We start from the raw sequence: 25,379 nt of genomic DNA, 5'->3' as shown, positions 1-25,379 counted from the left end.
TGAAACGAAAAGTTGATTTTTTGAAAAGATTAACAAAATTGATAAACCTTTGACCAACCTAACCAGAAATAGAAAAGTAAAATCTCTAATATCATTTATCAGATACAATAAAGGAGAAATAACAAGAGACGCTTCAGAAATTCAAAAAATCCTCAATGATTACTACAAAAATCTCTATTCCCAGAAATATGAAAATCTGAAGGAAATGGACCAATACCTGGAAGCACGCCACCTTCCTAGACTCAACCGGACAGAATTAGAAATCCTGAATAGACCTATATCAACCACTGAAATAGCATCAACAATATGAAATCTCCCTAAAAAGAAAAGTCCAGGACCAGATGGCTTCACATCTGAATTCTATCAAACCTTTCAAGAGGAACTAGTACCTACAGTATACAACCTTTTCCAAAGCATATAAAAAGAAGTAATACTTCCCAACACATTCTATGAAGCAAATATCACCCTGACACCCAAACCAGGAAAGGATCCAACAAAGAAAGAAAATTACAGACCAATATCATTAATGAATATCGATGCAAAAATATTCATTAAGATCTTAGCAAACAGAATTCAACAATGCATCAAAAATATTGTACACCACGATCAAATTGGTTTTATTCCAGGGTTACAGGGTTGGTTCAACATACGCAAATCTATAAATATAATACATCACATCAATAAAATAAAAAACAAACACCATATGATTTTCTCAATTGATGCACAAAAAGCCTTTGATAACATCCAGCATCCCTTCATGATCAGAACACTTAAGAAAATAGGCATAAAAGGGACATTTCTTAAACTGATAGAGGCCATCTACAGCAAACCCACAGCCAATATCATATTGAATAGTATAAAATTGAAAACATTTCCACTCAGATCAGGAATGAGGCAAGGATGCCCACTGTCTCCACTGCTATTCAACATAGTAATAGAAGTCTTAGCCATCACAATCAGCCAAGAAAAGGTGATCAAGGGTATCCAAATAGGGTCAGAGGAGACCAAACTCTCACTCTTCACTGATGATATGATCCTATACCTGGAAAATCCCAAGGACTCAACTTCAAAAGTGATCAAGAAATACAGCAACGTCTCAGGATAAAAAAATCAATACTTACAAGTCAGTATCTTTTATATATGCCAACAATAGTAAAGATAAAAGAACAATCAAGGACTCTATTCCTTTTATAATAGTGCCAAAGAAGATGAAATATCTGGGAATTTACCTAACAAAGGACATGAAAGATCTCTATAAAGAGAACTATGAAACTCTGAGAAAAGAAATAGCTGAAGATGTTAACAAATGGAAAAACATGCCATGCTCATGGCTGGGAAGAATCAATATTGTTAATATGTCCATAATACCAAAGCAATCTACAGATTTAATGCAATCTCTATTAAAGCACCACTGTCATACTTTAAAGAACTTTAAAAAATAGTACTTCATTTTATATGGAATCAGAAAAAAAAAAAAACTCGAATAGCAAATACATTACTCAGAAATAAGAACAAATCAGGAGGTATCATGTTACCAGACTTTAGGCTATATTATACTATACTATAGACTTCAGGCTATACTATAGTGATCAAAACAGTATGGTACTGGCACAAAAACAGAGCGGTAGATTTATGGAACAGAATACAGAACCAAGAGATGAACCCAGCTACTTATCGTCATTTGATCTTCAACAGGCCTATCAAAAATATTTAGTGGGGGAAAGACTCCCTATTTAACAAATGGTGCTGGGTGAACTGGCTGGCGACCTGTAGAAGACTGAACCTGGACCCACACTTTTCACCCTTAACAAAAATTGATTCTCACTGGATTAAAGATTCAAACTTAAGACACAAAACTATAAAAATACTAGAAGGGTGTGCGGGGAAAACACTTGAAGAGATTGGCCTGCGAGAATATTTTGTGAGGAGGAACCCCCCAGCAATTGAAGCAACATCAAAAATACATTGCTGGGATCTGATCAAACTAAAAAGCTTTTGTATAGCCAAGAGCACAGTAAGTAAAGCAAACAGACAACCTTCAGAATGGGAAAAGATTTTCGCAGTTTATGTTTCCGACAATGGTCTGATAACTAAAATACACAGAGAACTCAAACTAATCAATAAGAAAAGAATAAATAACCCCATTTCTATGTGGGCAAGAGACTTGAACAGAAACTTCTCTGATGAAGACAGGCACATGTCCAAATACATGAAAAAATGTTCATCGTCCTTAATCATCAGAGAAATGCAAACCAAAACCACTTTGAGACATCATCTAACTCCAGTAAGATTAGCCCACTTTGCAAAATCCCAAAACTATAGATGTTGGCATGGATGTGGAGAGAAGGGAATGTTTCTACACTGCTGGTGGGAATGCAAGCTAATACGACATTTTTGGAGAGAAGTTTGGAGAACACTCAAGGAACTAAAAGTAGACCTACAGTTCGATCCTGCAATTCCTCTACCAGGTATACATCCAGATGATCAAAAATCAATTTATAATAAAGACATTTGCACTAGAATGTTTATTTCAGCCCAATTCATAATAGCCAAGACACGGAAACAGGCTAAGTGCCCATCAACCCATGAATGGATTAACAAATTGTGGTATATGTACACTATGGAGTACTACTATGCAGCCATGAAAAATATGGAGACTTCACATCTTTTATGTTTACCTGGATGGAGCTGGAACATATGCTTCTTAGTAAAGTATCTCAAGAATGTAAAAAAAAGTATCCAATGTACTCAATACTACCATGAAATCAATATATAATCACCTACACATTCATATGAATGACAAAACATAACTATAGTCCAGAAAGTAGAAGGCAAGAGGAGAGAGAGGGGAGGAGAGGGGGAATATAGGAGGAGGGAGAGTATTTGGGGGAACCTCACCTAATGTGCATGATGCGATGGTACATTTCAAAACTATTAAGAAATGAGTATAATTGTGATGGATGTGTTACTTAGTTCAATGCAAGCATTTCACATTGTATATCGAAGCAGTACCCTGAACCCCATAAATACATCAATGTACAAAGTTATGATTTAATAAAAAATAATAAAAATAAAATTTTAAAAATGCAAACAATGTAATCTAATTGTGCAAGTCCTCAAATTAATCCAAAACAAAAATATGTTAGTACAGAGTATAAATGTCTTAACATAATTAAGTAAACGAGATGAGGTATATATTAACCAGTGTAATGTATGTGTTCCTAATTCTATATGAAATCAGCACATTGTACCCCATAAATGCATTAATGTGTACATGATCTATGTGTTTATGATTTAATAAAAAATAAAAAATAAAAATTTTAAAAAGTACAAAAAATGAATGAAATTAAGCTTAATACCATATTTTATTCAACCCAATATATCAAAAATATTACCATTTTAACATGTGAACAATACAAAAAATTGAAATATTTTACATTCTTTTTATCACACTAAATACACTAGTGTATATTTTACACTCCCAACATATCTCAATTCATACCAGGTGTGACTTATTAGCTGTGAAAAATAGTTACTTAATTTCTCTTTATCTCTGTTTCCTCAATTTTAAAAGGGGATAATAACAGTATTCTCTTTATAGAGCTGTATTGATATTTAATAGTATAATATATGAAAAGGGCTTAGAACAGTACCTGGCAAATTGTAAGGGCTCAGTAAATATTAACCACCATCATCTTCCTCATCTTCATCCATTTATAAAAAAACTGAGATGAAAAACCAAATGCATTTCCCAGGTTCATAAAGCAAATCAATGCTGGTTGTACTCTCTGTCTTTTAAATAGTTGTCTATTAAACCATGTAGGGCAGCTGGAAGCAATGGAAAATCATATTTTTTTACCCACTTAAAATTCCAAAGTGCTAGCCAAATGGAGTTTGGGAGTCAGTCCAAACTGCAACACTCTTCAAAATGGTAGCTTAGAGAAATGCCATCCAGCTGTGTTATATTAATGGTCCTTTCACCCTACTACTTCAAGTTCTATCTCCATTTGCTACAATATTTCATACATATTAATAGCTGAAAAAGTATAACTTTTTGTGTTTTATTCTGCATTATTTTGGATTATTTTCATTGCTTTTTTAAAAAATTACTGGCAATATCGAATATGCTTATGAAAATTTACAAAATTCCCAGCACCTAAGACCTACAGCACTCTTTGACTTACTTGATTGTGCTGTTCAGGAGACTCAGAGAAGATGCAACACAGAAGCAATAATCAAATTGAAAGAACTATGGCCTGGGAATCAAGAAACCTGATTTCTAACCTTGGGTCTATGAGTAAATCATGATGTGACCTTGGGCAACTCATTTATACTCCTGAGCTATATCTCAATTTAAGATAAATTCACGTGTGGTATTTAAGACTAAGTATTAAAATGCAACAACTCAAGATAAAATTGCACCTAGTTTTAGCATTCTTATTTCTCTCTCTTTAATGATTTGTCAATAAGTTCTTCTTGGAAAAAATGGGCATTGATAAAGTTTTGGTATGATTTACTTTAATATTTAAATAACTAGAATACATAGAAAAGCAAATAAATAGTTCATCTATCTAATATTTATGCTGCTATGACTGAAACTCAAGCAGTTGTCATATACTCCAGATTTCAACTAGGTAGCAAGGTTAAGAATTATAGGACAACAGCATTAACACAAAAGGCCATCAATAACCACCTCTATAGATTTCCTGCCCTACCCCAAATTCCCTGGATAAAGGTTTCTGAACCTCAGCACTACTGATATCTTGGGTCAAATAATAGGCAACTGGGCTGCACATCATAGGATATTTATCATATTTCCTGGCCTCCTTCAACTAGATGGCAGTAACACTTCCCCACCGTTGGGAAAACCAAAAATGTCTCCAGGCATTGACAAATATCCCCAGAGGAACAAAACTGCCCCCAGTTGAGAACACTACTACATATCCTTTACCATGGCTACCCTAAATTCCTTTAGAATTAAGCTTTTACACATAATTTTCAGTATATTGCTGCTTATTACACATCCTCATTAGTACAGTATGCAATGATCAAATCTCATTGACAATCTGGATTCTCAAAAATCATAACCATTCCGGTCACTGTGCATTTAATACACACATATAATATAATTTTTCAAAATGACCTCTTACACTACAGAGTTTACCCATGTATCTTTCTGGGGGCCAAAACAATGTTTTCACACTAATAGTGACTTTGGTAGCTAATATTTTAAATTAAGATATTTAAGTTATAGAACTATGATATATTTATTTAATGTTAGCACCCTGGCTTTAATTTACCAACCAAAGTGTTCAATGTTCTACCCATCGACCAACCCTATTCTTCTCCATCAAGTCCCCATGTTTCCTGTTACCCACTGAACTGCTCACATGCTCTGGTTTCCAGTAACTACACCCCATACCCAGCCACCCACCTTTTCATCTAAAGTTTTAACAGAGGTTTATTTTATTTCCTTGGGTCTCTGCATTTAAGTAAGTTGGGAAGGAGTACTAAAATAAGCTTACCAGCCATAAAACAACAATCAACCAAACATATAAAAAAATACCTGCCCTTTAATTCTATGTTGACACAAAGAGAGATAAATATAAGACATGAAAGAACCACAGAGCAAAAAGAACCATGAAAATAACTAACAACCATATACTCAAAGTCATTCATCTAACTAATTTAATATGCTGTTGGTGAAGCCCCCACATAAGGATATCCTGATTGTGGCTACAGATGAAAAGTAGAGCTGAGAGCTACGTTTATAGATTTGGGACTCAAAACATAGGAAAAAAAGGACAACATGATAAAGTTGGTTACCTCTGAGGAGGAGGTTGAAGGGGCATTTTCACTTTTTACTCTAGATGATTCTATATTATTTTTTTCAGATGAATATCTAATTGTGTGTTACTTCAATAATGAAAAAACAAAAAAAGGTAAATCCAGGAGTGTAGACGAAATCTCAGAGGCAGAGAGTATAAAGAGTGAAAGGGCAAAGAACTTGACACCCATATATACAGACACAATTAGGGTGCAGAGTGAAACAAACGCAACAGAGAAGCAGCAAGAGAGGCAGGCAGAAAGAGAACTAGAGGAGTAAACAATTTTATGGCCAAGAGAGGGAAGTTTCAGAAAGGAACTTCCTTCCAACAGAACCAAAAAGGGAAAAAGGAAGAGAAATAAGATGGCAGAATAGAATTTATATCTGAAAGAGGCTTCTTAAATATAATAACCTTCTTCCTATATCACACCCCTCAATCTTTGAGACCCAGAAAGGTTAAGTAGCTGGCTAGATAGGTATTAGTAACTAGATGGCAAAGCAAAAGGAGATCAGAACATGTTTATGGATAACCTAGTGAATGGGTCCAGTGAAAAGTAAGAGAAGAGGACACCAGAAGAAAAGGAGGATAAATGGATTAGTAGTATTTGTAACAGATAGGAAGAGATAGGACTGAAGGCACAAGCAGACAAAAATAATACAGCTTTTCCTCTGATCCAGAATAACTTGTTTTCATTTTTTGTTTGGGTTGTTAGATTAGGAGGTACAGGGAATCCTTCAGACACGGTACCTTGATTTCCCCAGAATTCTATCCTTGGCACCCTACCCTTCTCAAAGCATATCCATACCCTAGTCTCCTTTTACCCTCTCTACTTAAAGGATTCCCAAATCTCTACTCCAGCCTAGACTCCTTCCTAAATCCCAGACCCAGGAGAGATGAACAGCTCTACTTGGATATCTAAGTAGATATCCAGTACCCTAACTGAATCCACAATTCTATTCCCACTTCTATACTGTCTCAGGGGAAGGCCCCACACAATGAGTGATTTCAGCAAATTATTGAACAACATTTCTGATCATACTTATAAACAGGATAAAAAAATTTGCTGGATGACAGTAAAGTTAGAGTCACAATTGTTAGAGCAGCCTTACCTAAATAACTAATGGTAAATTAGAAAATCTTCAATTCTGATTGAGAGCTATATCAAGCGTAGCAGACTGACTGACTGACCATAAGGTAACTTCCAATGATGCCCACTTCCAGGTGTTCGTGTCCTTGTTTAGTCCTCTTTCCCTGAGTATAGGTAGGACCTGTGACTAGGCTCTAATTAATAATATATGATAATGGTAATGGGAAATCACTGCAATGACTAGTTATATATGTATGTTTGTGTATATTTCATACACACACATGTACACACACACAACCTTCTTGCTGTTGTGAGACAGAGACTTTATCCCTTGCTGGCCTTGAAAAAGCAAGCTATCATGCAAACTGCCTATAAAGAGGGCCATATGGCAGGGAACTGCAGGCAGCCCCTAGGATCTGAGGCTTTAGTCCTATAACTACAAAGAACTAAATTCTGCCAATAAGCATGTGAACTTGGAAGGGGAGCCCAAGATGGGACCACAGGCCCTGCTAACACCTTTACTGAAGCCTGTGAGACCCGTAGCAGAGAACCCAGTTGAGCCATTACAAACTCCTTCCCACGTAAACTGTGAGATAAGAAATGTGTTGTTTTTCAATTAAACTCAAGTGGGGGGAGAGGGATTGGTGTGCTCCTACCTAATGGATACAATGTAAGAGTTTATGGCACACCTCCTGGGTGAGGGTAACAACAACAGAGACCTTACCTAACAAACACAAACACTGTAACCTAATTATTTGTACCCTCATAATAATCTGAATTTTTAAAAAAGAAATGTGTTGTTTTAAGCAACTAAGTTTGTAGTAAGTCATTATACAGCAAAAGAGAACTAATATACCAAGCAGTATTTTATTAAATACTTGGGTAAGGATATTTATGAAATATATATGATAATAAATCTAAAGGTCTAAAGCTAAAAAGATGAACAAGAAATAAAAAATTTAACTACATTAAAATTTAAATAAAGGCAAATAGAAAAAGGGTCTTGTTAAAATTGACAGGGTACTCACTTTTCAGCAGCACATATACTAAAATTGGAACAATATAGAGAAGATTTATATGGCCCCTGCACAGAGATAACATGAAAATTCATGAAGCATTCCATATTTTTCTTTAATTAAGACAGTAACTTTAAGAAAGAAGTGGGTCTTAGACTCATTATGAGCTCATAGTTGAGACATGGCTATCAAAAACCAAATACTACTGTATTTGAGACCATATTAACAGAGTATAACATACAAAAGTCTTATTGTGTCACATGAGCTGATTGAATCACATCAATAAATACTTCCTGGGTGCCTTTATTTAAGACATTAGGAGGAACAGAGGAACACATAAAGTATGTTCCTATCCAAGGATCTTCCACTGTATCTGGGGAGTTAAAATAAACACATAAAAAAGTTAAACCATAATAAAGAATTTAAATAACAGTTTGAGAAAGCAATAAAAAAGATGCTATAAAGCTAGCATAACAATTCATCTGACAACTAGTTAAAAGCAATAACAGAAGCAAAGGAAGATAACATAACATTATGATTGTTTGCAGTATGATGTATAAGTGTATTCGACATTAGGATTCAATTTCATATTACTGTGCATGAGCACTCAAATTCTGAAAATGTGGAGGTAAAAAAGCATTCAATGTGTGCTAATTGAGGGGCTTTTGCAGTAGAAGATTACATTTTCCAGATGAGTAAATCTGGGCAAAAAAGGGTTAAATACTTAACTCAGATTACAAATCAGTAAACAAACTGTATTGGAAAGCAGATTTTCTTTTCAGCTAGTATACAAATAAAAACTCATATTACCTTTTGGGTTATAATGCCTACTTTGGGTTAATGTTTTCACTAAACTAATTTAAAATCCTGTGTCATCCTTTATTCTTCTCCCTCCAAAGTTAACCAGTAGTCAAATTTTGTCATTCTACCTCTGTGCTTTGTGATGTCTCTTTTATCTCTTGCTTTAAATTCCTGAAGTCCAAAAAAAAAAAGTAAATAAATAAAAATAAATTCCTGAAGTCAACATCTTATATACAGGCCCTTACAATTTATCTGAAATCTTATTCAGCTATCTCCTAACTCATTGTTCCATGTCTCTCCTTTGCTTCTGTCCTGCATAGTTCTATCACAAAAGTTCTCTGCTCAAAGCCCTTCAGTTGTACCCCATTGCATACATAATGAAGTACACATCACTTAGTTTTGGAGCCAAAGCTGGATTCAAGTACTAGCTCCACAACTTCTGAGCTATATGACATGTGGCCTCATTTTTCTCATGTGTTAAATGAGAATGATACCAACTACCTCATAGGTCCTGGTTTTCCTGAGTCACTGGGATTATGCCTTCTCTATATGATCAGCCCTCTGCTCCACTTTCAAAAGTTTCCTAGTTTTGACAATAAACTATTTCGTTAATAAAGGGTTGTTATGAGTAGTTAACAAGACAATGCATATAACAGTCCTGGCATGATACTTTCTTTTCTAGTTGCCCCAAATGTACCTGATACTTTGCTGTCTGAAATCCTATCCCCAAGTTCTCCAACTACAGAAGAATCTACCCATATACTGCTTCAGATGCCACCTCCTCGCCTTTGTCTAACTCCTATGGCATTTCATAACTTTCTGAACATGTCTCTGATACTAGCTTGGGTCATGGTTATTTGTGCACATGTTTTAACTACCTCAGAGATTCGCTTTTGGGAGGACCATGTCTTTTTCTGAATCACCTTAGTCCCACATATGATACCTAGTAGTGTCTTCCACACTGAAGATACTCACTAATTAAATTTAGAAAGAATATAGAATTTTGGCCACAGGCTGTTTATTCAAGCCTTCTGCTCTCTTATTCCCTTAAAATCATTTCACTTGCTCATTAAGACCACACCAAGATGCCTGTAATTCTAGCACTCTGAGAGGCTGAGAGAGGTGGATTGCCTAAACTCAGGAATTCAAGACCAGCCTGAGCAAGAGTGAGACCCCCAACTCTACTAAAAATAGAAAAATGAGACAGACATTGTGGCAGGTGCCTATAATCCTAGCTATTTGGGAGGCTGAGGCAAGAGGATCACTTGAACCCATGAGTTTGAGGTTTCTGTGAGCTAGGGCACCACACCATAGCACTCTACTAAGGGTGATGAAGTAAGACTCTGCCTCAAAAAAAAAAAAGGTGTTTGCCAGGAATGCCACCTACTGACATGATCTAGGCCACCAAGGGTAGACTATAGGGAGGAGAGAGCAAGGAATGGATGGTGTCTCTCAAAATTTGGGGTTGTACATCTTGGGTGCATGGTAGTACAATTACTCAACACAAAGAAATTTAAGAGAGGAGGAAACTGTTTTGTTACTAGGGTATAAAATCTAAGGAAAAGAAGGCCTTGGCAGAGTTGGGAATTTGGATGGCAGAGCCTTCCCTGCCCACATGCCTCTCACTGTTCTCAAGTTAAATAGGAAACATCATGATTGCAACCTGGGAATATTCAGAGCGGAGTCATAAGTGGCCACAAGTCAAGCCAGACCAAAAGGAGGGTAGTGAAAGAACCAGAAGCTTTAGCATAGATGGAGCAGGGGGTGGGTGCTCTCTACATCTGAACACTTTTTTTGGCCAAAAGATATCAATAATGATATAATTTAGTATGCTTACCTTGAGGGGAGTAAGGGGAGAAAAAGAAAACAAAGAAAAATTCAGTGCCCAGAGTATCTCACATGCCTAGTATTATAATATGTATTTAATTTCCACTAGCTGGTCCCTGTCCTGGATTTATTTCTAATTGTTCTATTTTATAATTTCTGTGCAAATCTATATTCCTCATGGAAGTAGCAAGGCCAGAAATCCTAAATTAATAAAAAGCCACCTAATACCAGAATGGTATTGGGTTGCAAAGTATCAAAATATGACATCACTAAGGGAGCTTACTATGAACTCCTCAACAGCTTCTTTGGTCTGACCACAGGTCTATAAATACCTGGGTGTTAAAGTAGGAAAACTAAGAAGAAATTGGTATTTACTGCCACCAAAAGTGAAACTTTGTAGTCCCGCCTCCCTCCACCCTTTGACACACAGAACAGCCTTACATGAAACAGGAAGTTCTGAATCATAATTCTGGTTAAAACATAATAACCTATAGTTTATTTCATAATGCTAACGTAGTGACAAGAAGGGGGGAAAAACACCCTGGAAACTCAATGAAAAATCAATTCTTTGAGGAAAATTTTAAAAATGAAGCTTTTCACAGAAGCAATAAAGCATAGTAGAGAAAAACTAACATTAAAGAGAAAATTGTACCCAAGCTTAGGGGACGCATTGCAATGCAGTAGGGCTAATTAGGTAGACTGACAGAGTGAACTGGGCAACATTGATTATCAGGAGCTCCAGGGTCTAGTCCTAGCTCTAGGTACCACGTGACAGCTACATGGCCTAGAATAAGTCTCACTGGGCCTCAATTTCCTCCCTTACAAGATTAGAGGTTTGAAACAAATAATATCTAAGGATCACTTCCAGTGTATAAAAGTCTCTAATTTTATTTCTAATTTTATTTTTTATGCCACAATTGATAACACAATTAGAACAGCTACAATGGGTCAGGGTTTTATTAACTATCCCATCTTCATCTAGAAGAATATGAGGTAAATATTGTATCCTTTTGCATATTATTAATAGTAAAGGCCAAAATTTACAAGCGCCAAGAGCCAGAAAGTGTTCAAAAGGCTACATGTGTCTCAACTCACAGCATCCACCTAATAATCTTATGAGTGGGCATTATTTCTATGAACTCCATTTCATAGATGAAGAAGGTAAGGGAAGATTAAATAACCCCCAAATCACATGGCTAGCAGTGACATAGCCAGGATACAAACCCAGGGAGTCTGTCCCTAGAGACTTGACCCCTGAGGACCATTGAGACTTTCAGTATTTAGGTAACTTTGGCTCCAGGGTTCAGATCCAGGTGTATCAGATTCCAAGGCCTATGCTCCTTCCAGACTGCATGCTTGGGAAAGAATGATTGGCTTTTAGAAAATAATTTTCTAAAAGATTGTTTTTATTTACCCCATTTAATGCCTTCATCAGAATCCACCCCCACCTATTCTCCCCCGAGGAGTTACAGAAAAGCAATGAGTAAAGAGAGAGAACTCATTTCTTTTAAATTTTATTTATTTATTTGACAAAGAACTTATCTATTAAGTGTTTGCTGTAGGTGAGGCACCATGCCAGATAGAGAAATAAGTGGGGAGAGGACTCTGCTTCTTGTTTTGTTTTTTTTGACACAGAGCCTCAAGCTGTTGCCCTGGGTAGAGTGCTGTGGCATCACAGCTCATAGCAACCTCCAACTCCTGGGCTCAAGCAATTCTCCTGCCTCCACCTCCCAAGTAGCTTGGACTATAGGTGCCCGCCACAACACCCGGCTATTTTTTGGTTGCAGCCATCATTGCTGATTGGCGGGCAGGGCTGGATTTGAACCCGCCAGCTCAGGTGTATGTGGCTGGTGCCTTAGCCACTTGAGCCACAGGCGCCGAGCCAGGACTCTGCTTCTTTACTCCTGCTATAACAACCTGACTTTCATGCAAGAATCATATAGATTACTAATGTTTTGGTCAACAAGTAGGACCAGATGGCTTTTCTTAGATGACAGTGGCCCAATTAGGAAGCCACACTGTTACCCAGATATCACACTGAAGCTCTGTTGTCAATTCACTGACTTCATGAAGCTCCCTCTTGGCCCCTCATGTGATAGCTAAATCAGAGTGTTTACATATACACTGTGGTATGCTTAGAAACATCTGCAAGATCAAAATATACACTTCCTTCAGACTTGAAACATTGTGCACAACTATTTTACTACAATTTTCTTATGCCTGATTTTCTTGCTTATCCTGCCATATATTTTGCTGTCTCCTGTTATTATGTAACCTCTACATTAGGTGCAGCATAATTTCCCATTTTTTGCAAAATCTCCCCATCCCCATTTTCACTCCCAAGAGTTTTTTGGAGTCAACAGGAGAAGCAACCAAAAATTACAAGAGTACTTGAGGAAATATTAATAGCAAAAAGCCCTGCTCTAATCAAATCCTCAGGGTATCTTTTCTTTCTTTTTTTTTTTTTTTGTTTGTTTGTTTTGTTTTGTTTTAGTTCAAAAATAGAGAGGGACACAGAGTGGTTAGAGCCACTCTTTGAGAGTCTACCGGCTCATTTTATATCCCATTTTCAAATCACTTGTTTTCTAGTTATAAAAGTAATACATATTCATTGTATAAAATTTGGAAAATAAAAGCATAAAAAAGGGAGGGAAAGTAAGTAGTAAGTATATCCCACCACTTAGAAACAATCACTTTAATAACTTTGGCTCATTTCTGTTTGTTCTGTATTTATCTTCACATTCATAGGTGTATAAAATTTAAATACACAGCAATACATAATCCCACACCTGAATTAAAAAGAGAGAAATGGGATAATCCCATACTGTTCCATTATATCATGAGGATTTTCCACAGCATTAGTCTTGATTTTTAATGGCCAGATATTATACTGTTCAGATCTGCCAAAATTTATTTACATTCCCCAATATGGAAATTAATCTCTTCAGGTTTTCACTACAAATGCCTTAGTATATATAAAGTTGTGTACATATATCTGATATTTCCTTCGGGAATTATACTTTTTAAAATTAATAAGTAATTCATGTTATTTGCAGAAAAATGAAGGGATACAAATTAAAAAACAAAGTCAACTAAAAAAATAAAGTCAACTATATATATTTCTTTTTAAAATACTTTGTGTTTACCACCTCAGACTTTTTTATATAATATATGTAAATGGACACAAACACATTAAAATGGATACTATAAATTTTAAAATAGCAATAATAAAAATAGCTACCATGTACTGAGTACTTACAGGCACTGTGATTTTCTCATTCAATGCCCTCAACAATCCCTTCAACAACAGCCCAGTGGTTCCCAAACTTGTCTGCACATTGGAATCACATCAGGGGTCTCAAAAACTACTGATCACTGCATCTCATCTCCAGAGATTCAGATTTAATTGGATTGAATGAGGCCTGAGCTTGGGAAGTTTTAGAAGATCCCCAGGTGATCCTAATGGGCACACAAGTTGGAAACTATTAGGTTAGCTACTATTTTATCCCTATTTTACTGATGTGGTGATTAAGGATCATTAAGATCAGAAATGTAACCAACATCACACAGCTGATAAAGGTGTAGCTGAGATTTGTATCCAGGTTTAAGCCCCAGAGCTCATACTTAGTCAACCCTTGATCAACTTGGGGGTGAATGGCACAGGTCCATATTTATGCAGATTTTCTAAACCATACACAGCTGGAAAATACAGTATTTAAAGGATAAGAAACCTATGTATAAGGGCTGACTTTTCACATACCCAGGTTCTACAGGGCCAACTGTGGGACACATGGGCAGATTTTGGCATATGCAGGGGTCCTGGAACAAATTCCCTGAGTATACTGAGGAGTGATTCTTGATAATTTGAAATCTGCCTCCCTCCCCCCAAGGTTTAAAATTATGTTATGAATTTATTTATATGTTAATAAATAGAACTCTATCATTTTTATTAACTATAGTATTCTATTGTACAGATGGATCGGAATGCAAGTATATCAATTTTTCAATTGATAACATCATTATCAAACAATTACAAAAAATGCTGAATTTAATATCCTTATTGATATGTCTTCATATATATCCTTAGTTATTTCCTTAGGATAAATTCCAAGAAAATGAATTGCTGGATCAAAAAGCAAACACATTTTTTAAAGCTTTTGATAAATATTGCCAAACTAACATTTCCACCACAAGTATATGAGAACACCTGCTTCCTTGTGTTCTTGCCAATGGTGAGTTCTCTCATTCCTTTTTAATCTTTATAAAGTATATTGAAGAAAATAGAATACCATTCTAATTCCCCCTTTTTTGACTACCTCTAAGATTAGTACATTTTTCATGTTTGCAGACCATTTGCATTTCTTCCTTTATGTATTTTTCTTTGCACATTTTCCCCCATCCTTTGCACATTTTTCTAGTAAAATACTTATATTTTTCTTAGTGCTCTGTAAGTCTTTGTGTTAATAATAGTGAGTCTTATTTAAGTTTTCTCATTAACTTTATTTATGGTTCATGCAAAAAATTTTAATTTTCATATAATTGATTATTTTAATCTTTTTCTTTCTTATTCCACCTTTGATAACATGCATACAAATATCTTACTTACCCCAATATTATATAAATACTTTCCTATATTTTTTAAGATCTTTTATCATGCCCCTTTCTTTTTCCTAACTTCTAATTCTGTAATGCAGCAATTCCCGAGCAGGCTTACATACACATCAGAATTGCTTACAGAGCTTCTTTAAATGCTCAGGTCTTAAGAATGAATCACAACTTGGGGAGCTGGGACTTAAGCAGGGATATTTTTAAAAATACCACAGGTAATTCTGACACCCCCTTCTTTATTAAGAAACACTATTTTAATCCTTTTAAATTTATATTGATGTTATTTTTCTACATCACTTCAGCACATAGAAATGCTACCTTTATCCTAGGTGATAAGCTCCATGCGAGCAGAGACCATACCCATTTTCATTGACCACTGCATCTCCAGAGCCCACTGGGATACAACTAGTGTTCAACACATGTTAACTGAATTAATAAATAACACCTGACAAGTCTCCAACCTCAATATGGCTAGTCTTCTCTTCAATTTTTCTTGACTATTAGACCAATAAAACTGATGTTATTAATGATAACCCTGAGTTATTAAAAATATTAAATTATGCTCAGTACACTGCCTAAAAGGGCTAGAAAATATATTAGAGAGTTCCATTAAGTGAAGCCAAAATAATAACATTGGCCAGGTTTAAGAAGTATGGGAATTCTGATCATATTCGGTGGGGAAATTAAACTGTAAGATTTGGATTCCTCTAGCTCTTGAGGTTCCTCAACTATCTCCACTGACTGCCTCAGAAGCTTCCTTGAGCTGAAGATAGACTCACACATTCCCTCTTTCATGAGCCCATGGAAAGAAATTTGGAATAGGGAAACAGGTGACCTGGATTTTAGTCCTATCACTAGGAACAGCTACTACCTGCTTGACCTTGGGCATGTCACTTAACCTCTAGAGTAGTGATTTTCAACCAGTGTGCAGGAGCACACTGGTGTGCCATAAGAGGATCTTAGGTGTACGGAGAAAATTTTTAAAGATCATTAATTAAATTACTTTCAAAAGAAGTTCAAAGCACAGTAAGTGTATTTTTTTCTCTCTCTCTTTTTTTTTTTGATCAACATAATTTAAGTGTGCTGCAGAAGTTTAGCTATAGGTTCAAGTGTGCTGAGAGATTAAAAAAAAAAAAAAGGGTTGAAAAACACTGTTCTAGAGGTTGAGCTGTTTTCTGGATGTCTTCAAACCTAAACCTCTACTTGAAGACCCAAACAGACTACTACAGGGCAGGTTTTCCAAGGACAACCCGAAATTTTCCCCCACAGAACAGAGTCCCAGTCCCACCCCAGACTAGGAAAATAATAGTGATAGTATTAAGAGTTTCTGCTAAATTTTACTAAGCATTTGTTATATACTAAGTGATATTTTAAACATTTTACTATAATAAAGCTGAACATTCATATGGTACTTACTATGTTCCAAGTGCTCTGCATATATTAACTTAATTTATCTTCATAGCAACCCTATATTGTGAGTTCTATTATTTTTTCCCTTTTTAAAATTGATATATTATAGTTGTGCATGTACATGTAATATTTTGATACATTTATACAATGTATAGTGATCAAACCAAGATAATTGGATTATCTATCATCTCAAACTTTTATGTTAGAAACATTCCCATTCTTCTAACTATTTTTAAATACACAATAAACTATTGAATATTAGAATTTACTCCTTCTAGGGCGGCGCCTGTGGCTCAGTGAGTAGGGCGCTGGCCCCATATGCCAAGGGTGGCGGGTTCAAACCCAGCCCCAGCCAAACTGCAACAAAAAAATAGCTGGGCGTTGTGTTGGGCGCCTGTAGCCCCAGCTGCTCGGGAGGCTGAGGCAAGAGAATCGCGGAAGCCCAAGAGTTAGAGGTTGCTGTGAGCCGTGTGACGCCACAGCACTCTACCCGAGGGCGGCACGGTGAGACTCTGTCTCTACAAAAAAAAAAAAAAAAAAAAAGAATTTACTCCTTCTAACAGCATTTTTTTATCCATTAACCAACTTCTCTTCACCACCCCTTTCCCCCACTTCTATTAACCATGATTCTACTTTCTCCCTCCATGAGATCCACTTTTTTAGCTGCCACATATGTGTGAGAACATGTGGTATTTATTTTTCTGTGCCTGGCTTATTTCACTTAACATAATGTCCTCCAGTTCCATCCATGATTTTATTTATTTATTTTTTTGAAACGGAGTCTCACTATGTCACCCTTGGTAGAGTGCCATAGCATCACAGCTCACAGCAACCTCAAACTCTTGGGCTTAAGCAATTCTCTTGCCTCAGTCTCCCAAGTAGCTGAAACTACAGGTGCCTGCCACAACACCTGGCTATTTTTTGGTTGCAGTTGTCATTGTTGTTTAGCAGGCCTGGGCCAGGCTCGAACCCGCCAGCTTCTGTGTACGTGGCTGGCACCCAACTCACTGAGCTACGGGCACCAAGCCATCCATGATTTTATTTTTTATGGCTGGATATTATTCCATTGTGCAAATTTACCACATTTTGTTCATCCATTTGTCTGTCGATACACTTAGATTGATACCATATCTTGCCTATTGTGAATAGTGCTGCAATGAACTTGGGAGTGTAAGTATCTCTTTCATACACCGATTTCCTTTCCTTTGGATAGATACCCAGCAGTGGGATGAATTGTATTATTACTCCCATTTTACAAAAGAGAAAATTGGGACACAAGAGAGTTTAAGTGACTTGCCCAAGACCTCACAGCTACCGAGTGACAGAACCAATGGAGTAGAATCCAAATCCACATGTTGAACTATTATGCCACACTGTTTCCAAATTATCATTGTACTATGCTTGTCACATCAGAGGTTCCCCAAAACAAGGGATTCACTGCAGTTTTCCAAACAGCTTACTAATGTAGAATACTTCCCTCTTCACTAATGCTAGAAAAATAAGGTTTCACTGCAATGTAATTTTAAGATCAGATTTCAGAGCTTGAGCTTAAAAAATGTATTATTTACTAAGAAAATATGACATTTTGATTAAGAATTATTAAACATCAAAATGTTTTTTTCAACTCGTATTTAGTTTTTATTTAAGCATGCAGGTTTGTTATATGCGTATTTCGTGCATATATAAAAGTTGCTCCTAATTAAGTTAGGAAAAATACATTTTCAGTGGAACGTCCATTAGCAACCAGACAGTGGTAACGTTGGCAACTAAGGCTTGCCTCGTGGATTTCAAACCATTCTAGAATTATTCTTTAGGGCAAAGAGATGATTCTTTTTTCCTAGTCTAGGACAGTGATCTTTAAACATTTTGGTTCAGATATTCCCTAACTTTATCTGGAACAACCATGGATCCCCTTCTCACATTTATATTGGCACTCTAAAATTTCTCTTTGTAAATTTTCAGTACTTACAAAGACTGTAATTCCCCATATATTATCTATATTATGAATTCAATATAAAATTATTATATCTAAATTTTAAATATATTCACATGAATATAAATACTAAAAGTGATTTGTTATCTACCATCATGCATTTTAAAAAGTATTATCAATAACCTTTTTATTACTTGTAATTTTACATTATTCTTTTTTTACTTTAGTATTTCTATTCCATTTGGCTTATAGAGTCCCATTGTGATTTTATACTGTTTCATGTTTTTTTGTTTTTATTTATTTTTTTAATTAAATCATAGCTGTGTACATTGATATAATCATGGGGCATCATTCACTAGCTTCACAGACCATTTACCAAGTTTCACATATACCCTTGTAAGATGCACCGCTAGTATAATCCCACCAATCCCCTTCCCTCTACTCACCTCTCCCCTTCCTCCCCTCCCTTTCCCCCTTCCCCCATACTTAGGTTGTAACTGGGTTATAGCTTTCATGTGAAAACCCTAAATTAGTTTCATAGTAGGGCTGAGTACATTGGGTACTTTTTCTTCCATTCTTGCGATACTTTACTAAGAAGAATATGTTCCAGCTCCATCCATGTAAACATGAAAGAGGTAAAGTCTCCATCTTTCTTTAAGGCTGCATAATATTCCATGGTGTACATATACCACAATTTATTAATCCATTCGTGGATCGATGGGCACTTGGGCTTCTTCCATGACTTGGCAATTATGAATTCGGCTGCAATAAACATTCTGGTACAAATATCTTTGTTATGATGTGATTTTTGGTCTTCTGGGTATATGCCCAGTAGAGGGATTACAGGATTGAATGGCAGATCTATTTTTAGATCTCTACGCGTTCTCCATATCTCTTTCCAAAAGGAATGTATTAATTTGCATTCCCACCAGCAGTGCAAAAGTGTTCCCTTTTCTCCACATCCGTGCCAACATCTCTGGTCTTGGGATTTTGTGATATAGGCTAGTCTCACTGGAGTTAGATGGTATCTCTAAGTAGTTTTGATTTGCATTTCTCTGATGATTAAAGATGATGAGCATTTTTTCATATGTCTGAAGGCCACACGCCTATCTTCTTCAGAGAAGTTTCTCTTCAAATCCCTTGCCCAACCTGCGATGGGATCCCTTGTTCTATTCTTGCTAATGCGTTTGAGTTCTCTGTGGATTCTGGTTATTAAACGTTTGTCGGAGACATAACCTGCAAATATCTTCTTCCGTTCTGAAGGCTGTTGCTTTACTTACTGTGTTCTTGACTGTGCATCAAAATGTTTTTATTATAAACTAAATATTAACTACTAATGACATTAACTACAAAGAAAAAAAGCAAGCTCTTTATGCATCATTAGGAACAAAACTTTAGATCGTCACCTACACAAACTCTAGTTACAAACTTTCAACACTGTCTTTAAAACATCCACCTGACAACCTTTAGGTGTCTCAACCCCAAGGAGTCATCCAAACTCAGTACACTAACTTCCAGCATCCCCACACCTATCAGCTGCCTCACCTGTTCCCAGTTTCACAGAATGGCTCCACTGGCCCCCAGGGCACCCAAGCTGGCTATCAATTTGGGCTCATTTCTTGACACATCCAGTCAGAGAACATTCTAGAATTTATTCTGTTCTCTCCAAACTTGCTGCCCCTGCTTCTGCTCAGGCCCTTGCCATATCTCCCTAAGCTACTATTCCAAAAACCTCCCAACTGACTCCCAGCTTTCGTCATCTCCAGCTCAGCACTGCTGCCAAAGTAATCTTTCTAAAACAAAATCTGATTATGTTACTTCCTTGTGTAGAATCTTTGTCTTCAGGAAAAGGTGTAAAATCCTTCCTAGAACATACAAGGTTCTTTATTATCTGGCCTCTGACTACCTTCCCTGCTTTGTCTGAGGTCATGCCCCCACACATCTCACATGAGGCAAACAGAGCAACTTGGAACTTCCCAAACAGTGCTGCTCTGTCTGCCCAGAATGCAATTCTCTCATTTGCCCAGCTGGCAAACTCCTACTCATTTTTTTAGACCAGCTTAAAACTCAGAGTTCATCATGCTTTTCTCTGGGCTTCCACAGCATTTTGCAACTTTCCCTATTGTAATACTTATTCAACATGACACAATTATTTACTTGTATGTTTGCCTTTCCCAGACAACAAGGAAACTTCTAGGGTTCCGTATCTTATTCATCTCTGTATTCCACTTATTGAATGAAAGAATGTCTCAGGATTTAAGCAAGAATATCCAAACTCCTCTTGATAAATGCTCATTGTGTGAGTCAAAGCAGGCATACAGGCCAAATTCCATTTCAACAAATATCTTTAAATTGAAAATCTTTATACATCAAAACTACTTATTACATTTGTGTGCCCACATATTTTAACCAACACAATGCAACATTTTTAAAAGATGCATTAGACCACCAACTAATCTATCTGTTGAATATTTCTGTAATAGATATTCAAGTTATTTCTTTCTCCTTCATTTAGTCGTCTTTAACCTTTTGTGGGTCACAGATGAATTTCAGTAGTATTTGTCTATCATTTCTTAAACCCAGACTCACTTTTGATAAACATAAAAATCACACACACAACCCTGGCAATTCTGAAATTCTCCAGAATGGCATAATCCTCAGACTCAACATAAATAAAAAAAAAAAACTTTGTATGTGATAGGAATTCTCAGGCTCACAAAAGATGTAGCCAAGATAGTGTTAAGCTTTGCTCTCAGGCAGTCTGTATTACTAAAATAGGCATTTTCCTTCTATCACCACACATAAACATTAAATATGCTTTTTCAAACTGCATACATCCCAAGAAAATTTTTATTGGGAGGAGGAAGGTGGAAATGTGCTGACATCTGTCTCCCTCACCTTTGAGAATTTTATGAGAGAAATTTGCAGGAAACAAATGAAAAATGCAAATAGGAAAAAAATCCCATTTCCTCACATATAATCCCCATGAGCACATGTTTTAACTTCACTTTAAAATAATTTGAAATTCTAGCTAGAAGTAGCTTCTTTTAAACTAAAGTTCTGTGTCCTTACAAAGACAAAGGGTTAAATTTAAAAAAAAAACAGCTGGCTGCTTGCCACTGGCTTTGGGTTAGGGGGAGGATATAGTAGGAAGGAAAAACAGAGGAATAAGTGCTGATTTCTTACCCTGCCACATGGCCATCTTGATCTTATCCTCTTCCACGCTGGGGTCACAGGCCCAGAGTTTCCCAGAGCCCCTCAGTTTTGCAGGAAGAGTAGCTCGAATGGCAACTGTGTGGTCCTTTCTACAAGGTGCTAAAAGCTCCAAATCTGAAAATGTAAACAAGAAAAAAATTTTTTCAAATGTTTGAAAATTATCTCCTGCCTCTCTTTGAACCTCTCTTTCAAAGACATGAAGACACTGTAGTGTCAAGTTTCCCCCTAAGCAGCAAGATATTGCTGAAGAAAGAATGGAGAGTAACCAGGAGATCTGGAGTCACTTAATGTTCCTGCTCCAAGCTGTACAATTCTGCACAAATCACTGGAGCTTTAGTAAATGGACTTCTAAATCTCAACGGATAGGTGGTTAGATGAGATCACTGTTAATTGTCTTTCCTATCTTGAAGTTCCACACTTTAGGGACTGAAGAGCAGCATTAATATCCAATGCTTGATCCAGTCACTAAAACACCCAACTTTACATTTAAAAATCGGTAGAAAGGAGAGAATTTTTGTCAATACTTAGTTTTGAAATAGATTTTGAGTAGGATTAAAAAAAGAAAGTATAATAAAATTAAAACGTGGTGATACTCTTTGGATAGTAGTATTTCCTCCCTGCTTCATTATACTTTCCCACATTTTGAAAATGTCTTATAGTGCGTGTATACTGCTTTTGTAGCTTTTGTAATCAGCAGGAAAATGAACCAAAGAAATGTAAAAATAGAATACCAATTTCAAGAAAACCAAATTAATTCAGCTAATTCCTATTGTTAAGAATTCAAATCCAGTCTTAGGACAATACTATTTGCAAGGATGTGAAAGAAGCTAGAAATGGGAGAAAAAATGAGAAATCTAAGTTTAATTCCTAAGTTTAATATATTAAACACTCTGCTTGTCCATTTAAACAAGTTCTCAGTTAATAAACTGGTCTTCCTTACTTAGCATATGAGCCAATATGCTCTTTCTAAGAAAGTCTCTGCGTTTTTGACTGGTGAACATCAAAGCAGACTGCTATTTCCATGGCTTTTATATAACCAACACCTCCAACCCCGAAGTGAAAGCGCTTTAGCAAAAACACTGAAGGCTAATACTAACGTGAGAATCACTGTGCCTCTCTTTAATGACAAAAGAATTAATGTGTGTACACCAGCCCCCCAAAACAACAGTGCTTTGGATAATCAGAGTTTCACGAAGTCCAAGAAATCTAAGAACTCACAAAGTGCCAGGACGAATTCACCAGGAAAAGGCGCACCAATGACTTATCTGGAACCTGGGACAAGTTTGTTTTGGTTTGCCTTTTTTCTTCTCCTATTTCGCGTGCGGTTAAGAAGTACTGTTCTGCACCTCCGGAGCAAGGTGAAATTTAACATTTCTGAAGTTAAACTTGTAGTTGCTAATAATTGTATGAAGCTTATGTAAAGCGGGATTGTACTGGCTTATTATGCGCCAAGCTGCTGGATTTCCCTCACTTACTCGGGGCAGCTTCCACTGACGTTATCACACGGGCACACGCACAACTTCACTCGGAACTCCAATCAACATTGCTCTGAAATGTTAGTAAAGGTAAACGCGAGCATCAATGTATAGGTAAAGCTTTCCCCTTGAGAGTAAAGGCTCTCAAGAAGAAAGCTTGAAAATCTAAAGAGAACCAGCTAGGCACGTTAAGTGGCAAAAGGAACACGCGCTACAACTACTTTTCCGAGTTTGGACCCAACCTCGCCAAGACCCATACAAACCTGAGGCAAGCCCAGAGCCTGAGTAAAAAGAACCGAGTCTCGACTGTGCTTTATCAGCTCAAGCCCCCCCTATCCCAGTACTGAAAAGGCGACGCAGGCAGCTAACCTCCCCGATTTCAAAGCAGGGCAGGCTTGGCGCCGCTCCGCAAGGAAACTTCGCTGAGGCAGCCCAGGGACCCTTCTCCGAGAACAGGGCTGGGCTCCCGGGAAGATGCCGCCTGGTTCAGACTAGAACTAGCCTGTCTACCTCCTCCGAGGGCTAGGCGGTGGCGTCTGGGACACGGGGAACCCCAGTCTCTGGGGGGGCGAGCCAGCCGAGGAGTGCTTCCCCTGTGTCGCTGCGCTCCGGAGGGTGCTCCGGGTGTGGGCTGGGGACCAGCAGCCCCGAAAGGACCTGTTGGGGAAGAGACAGTCCATTTGCCTTTACCTGTCACTAAAGTCAGGAGCCGCGATGCCGGTGTCCAATACCGGTGGGCAGCACGCTGGGTCTGCTCTGGCGTCCAGGACACTAAGTTGAGCTAGCGCCCCACGTAGCCGGCAGAGCTTCATTCACACAGCCCAACCGGGTAGGAGGGGGAGCCGAGAGGGCGCGCGGCTCATGTGACAGGCGCCTGGCGAGTATCGGCTCAGTCCAGCCCGCGTTTGCGCGTGCGCGCCACCACTGGCCCTCACCTGGCACCCTGGCCCAGCCAGGGAGGTGGGGAATGCGGGGCTAGGAGGGGCTGCTGGGCGGAGCTTCAACCCGCGCAACCTCAGTAGGTCGGCCCTACTGGCTGCCATATTTAATGAGCACAGGGCGGTCCTAATCCAGTGCGGGGCACGTCCAACTGTATATAGTCCACTGTTTCCAACCTGCAGTACCTCTTTTTTTGTTTTATCTTCAGAATGAAACTGTCCTTACCTTCTGTCCCACAAAGTAGTTAGTAGTAGAAACCTAGTACTAGTAACATTAGATCACATATTTTGAGTTGCTTCTTAAATGCTAGGCACAGTTCTAAGCCCTTTACTTTTTTCATCTCATTTAATGCTTGCAATAACCCTTAGGATATGTATCATTATTTCTCCATTTTTACTTATAAGAATACAGAGGCACAGAAAGGTTAAATAACATAAGAATAGGAATAGTGATGCTTTTACCAGCCAACTTGATCCACATAGCAACATTGGAAAATCTATACTCTGGTTATCAGTACTGTATTATCTCTGTTTTAATCATCACAAAACGGAAGCTCAGAAAAGCAAAGCACAGAAATAGGAATCCAACCTAGGTATATCTTACTCCAAATTCCTTGCTCTGGTATTGGAAGAAATGACACCTTGTTTTAAAAAAGAGAAAATTCACACCAAATGGGATGTGTTGATGTACTTACTTGAAATGATCCAGCTACTTAGTTATTTGCAGAATTAGAACTAGAATCCACAAAATCAATTCAAGTAATCTAACTAGAATCCAGATACTCTAATTTATAGAGTCTACTGCAGTGAACAATTCTGAATACCTACTTTGGACAAGCTTAGTGGTTGGGTATACAAAATATGTTTCCTAGTCCAATCAGTGTAAGGCCACCAGGAACAAATCTGTAATCCAACAAAGTCAGGCTTTTGACCCATTGCAGTAAGGGAAACTGCACACCAGAAAAACTGTACTTATCTCATCAAATAAAGAAATAAATACAGTTAATATAGTATTTAGGGGAAGGTGGAGGTTAGGTTTTGGTAACTACAAAGTACTGTTTTGGTAAACTCAAAGCAAAGCAAGGACTGTGTCACCTGGGGTCACCATCAAGTCTGGACTGGGAAGAGAACCCAGAGCTCTGTTTCCTTGGGAACTACAAAATAAAAATAGATGTGGAATGTTGTGTCCAGATACCCCTTATCTGAAACTCTGCACCTGGGTTAGAAATTGAGGCTGCTT

At 37.4% G+C, this 25,379-nt stretch overlaps 1 protein-coding gene and 1 non-coding gene across 2 annotated transcripts in view; one reads left to right on the top strand and one right to left on the bottom strand.

Annotated features, from left to right (window-relative positions):
• CLCN5 (chloride voltage-gated channel 5) overlaps nt 1–24,042 on the bottom strand; it is a 205,421-nt gene extending 181,379 nt beyond the window's left edge. The window contains exons 1-2 of the mRNA XM_053579964.1: nt 23,892–24,042; nt 21,697–21,840 (exon numbers count right to left, since the gene is read on the bottom strand). Of these exons, the coding sequence (XP_053435939.1) occupies nt 21,697–21,712 (16 nt within the window). The 5' untranslated portion in view covers nt 21,713–21,840; nt 23,892–24,042. The remainder of the gene's footprint in view (nt 1–21,696; nt 21,841–23,891) is intronic.
• Nucleotides 7,936–8,044, top strand: LOC128578751 (U6 spliceosomal RNA). The gene has a single exon (XR_008377884.1). It is a non-coding gene; the product is annotated as a U6 spliceosomal RNA (small nuclear RNA).
• Nucleotides 24,043–25,379: the final 1,337 nt, after the last annotated feature.

Source organism: Nycticebus coucang, chromosome X, assembly GCF_027406575.1.
Source record: "Nycticebus coucang isolate mNycCou1 chromosome X, mNycCou1.pri, whole genome shotgun sequence".
Taxonomy (NCBI): Eukaryota; Metazoa; Chordata; class Mammalia; order Primates; family Lorisidae; genus Nycticebus; species Nycticebus coucang.
Note: the sequence above shows the minus strand (reverse complement) of the source record. Positions and strands in the feature narration are given on the sequence as shown.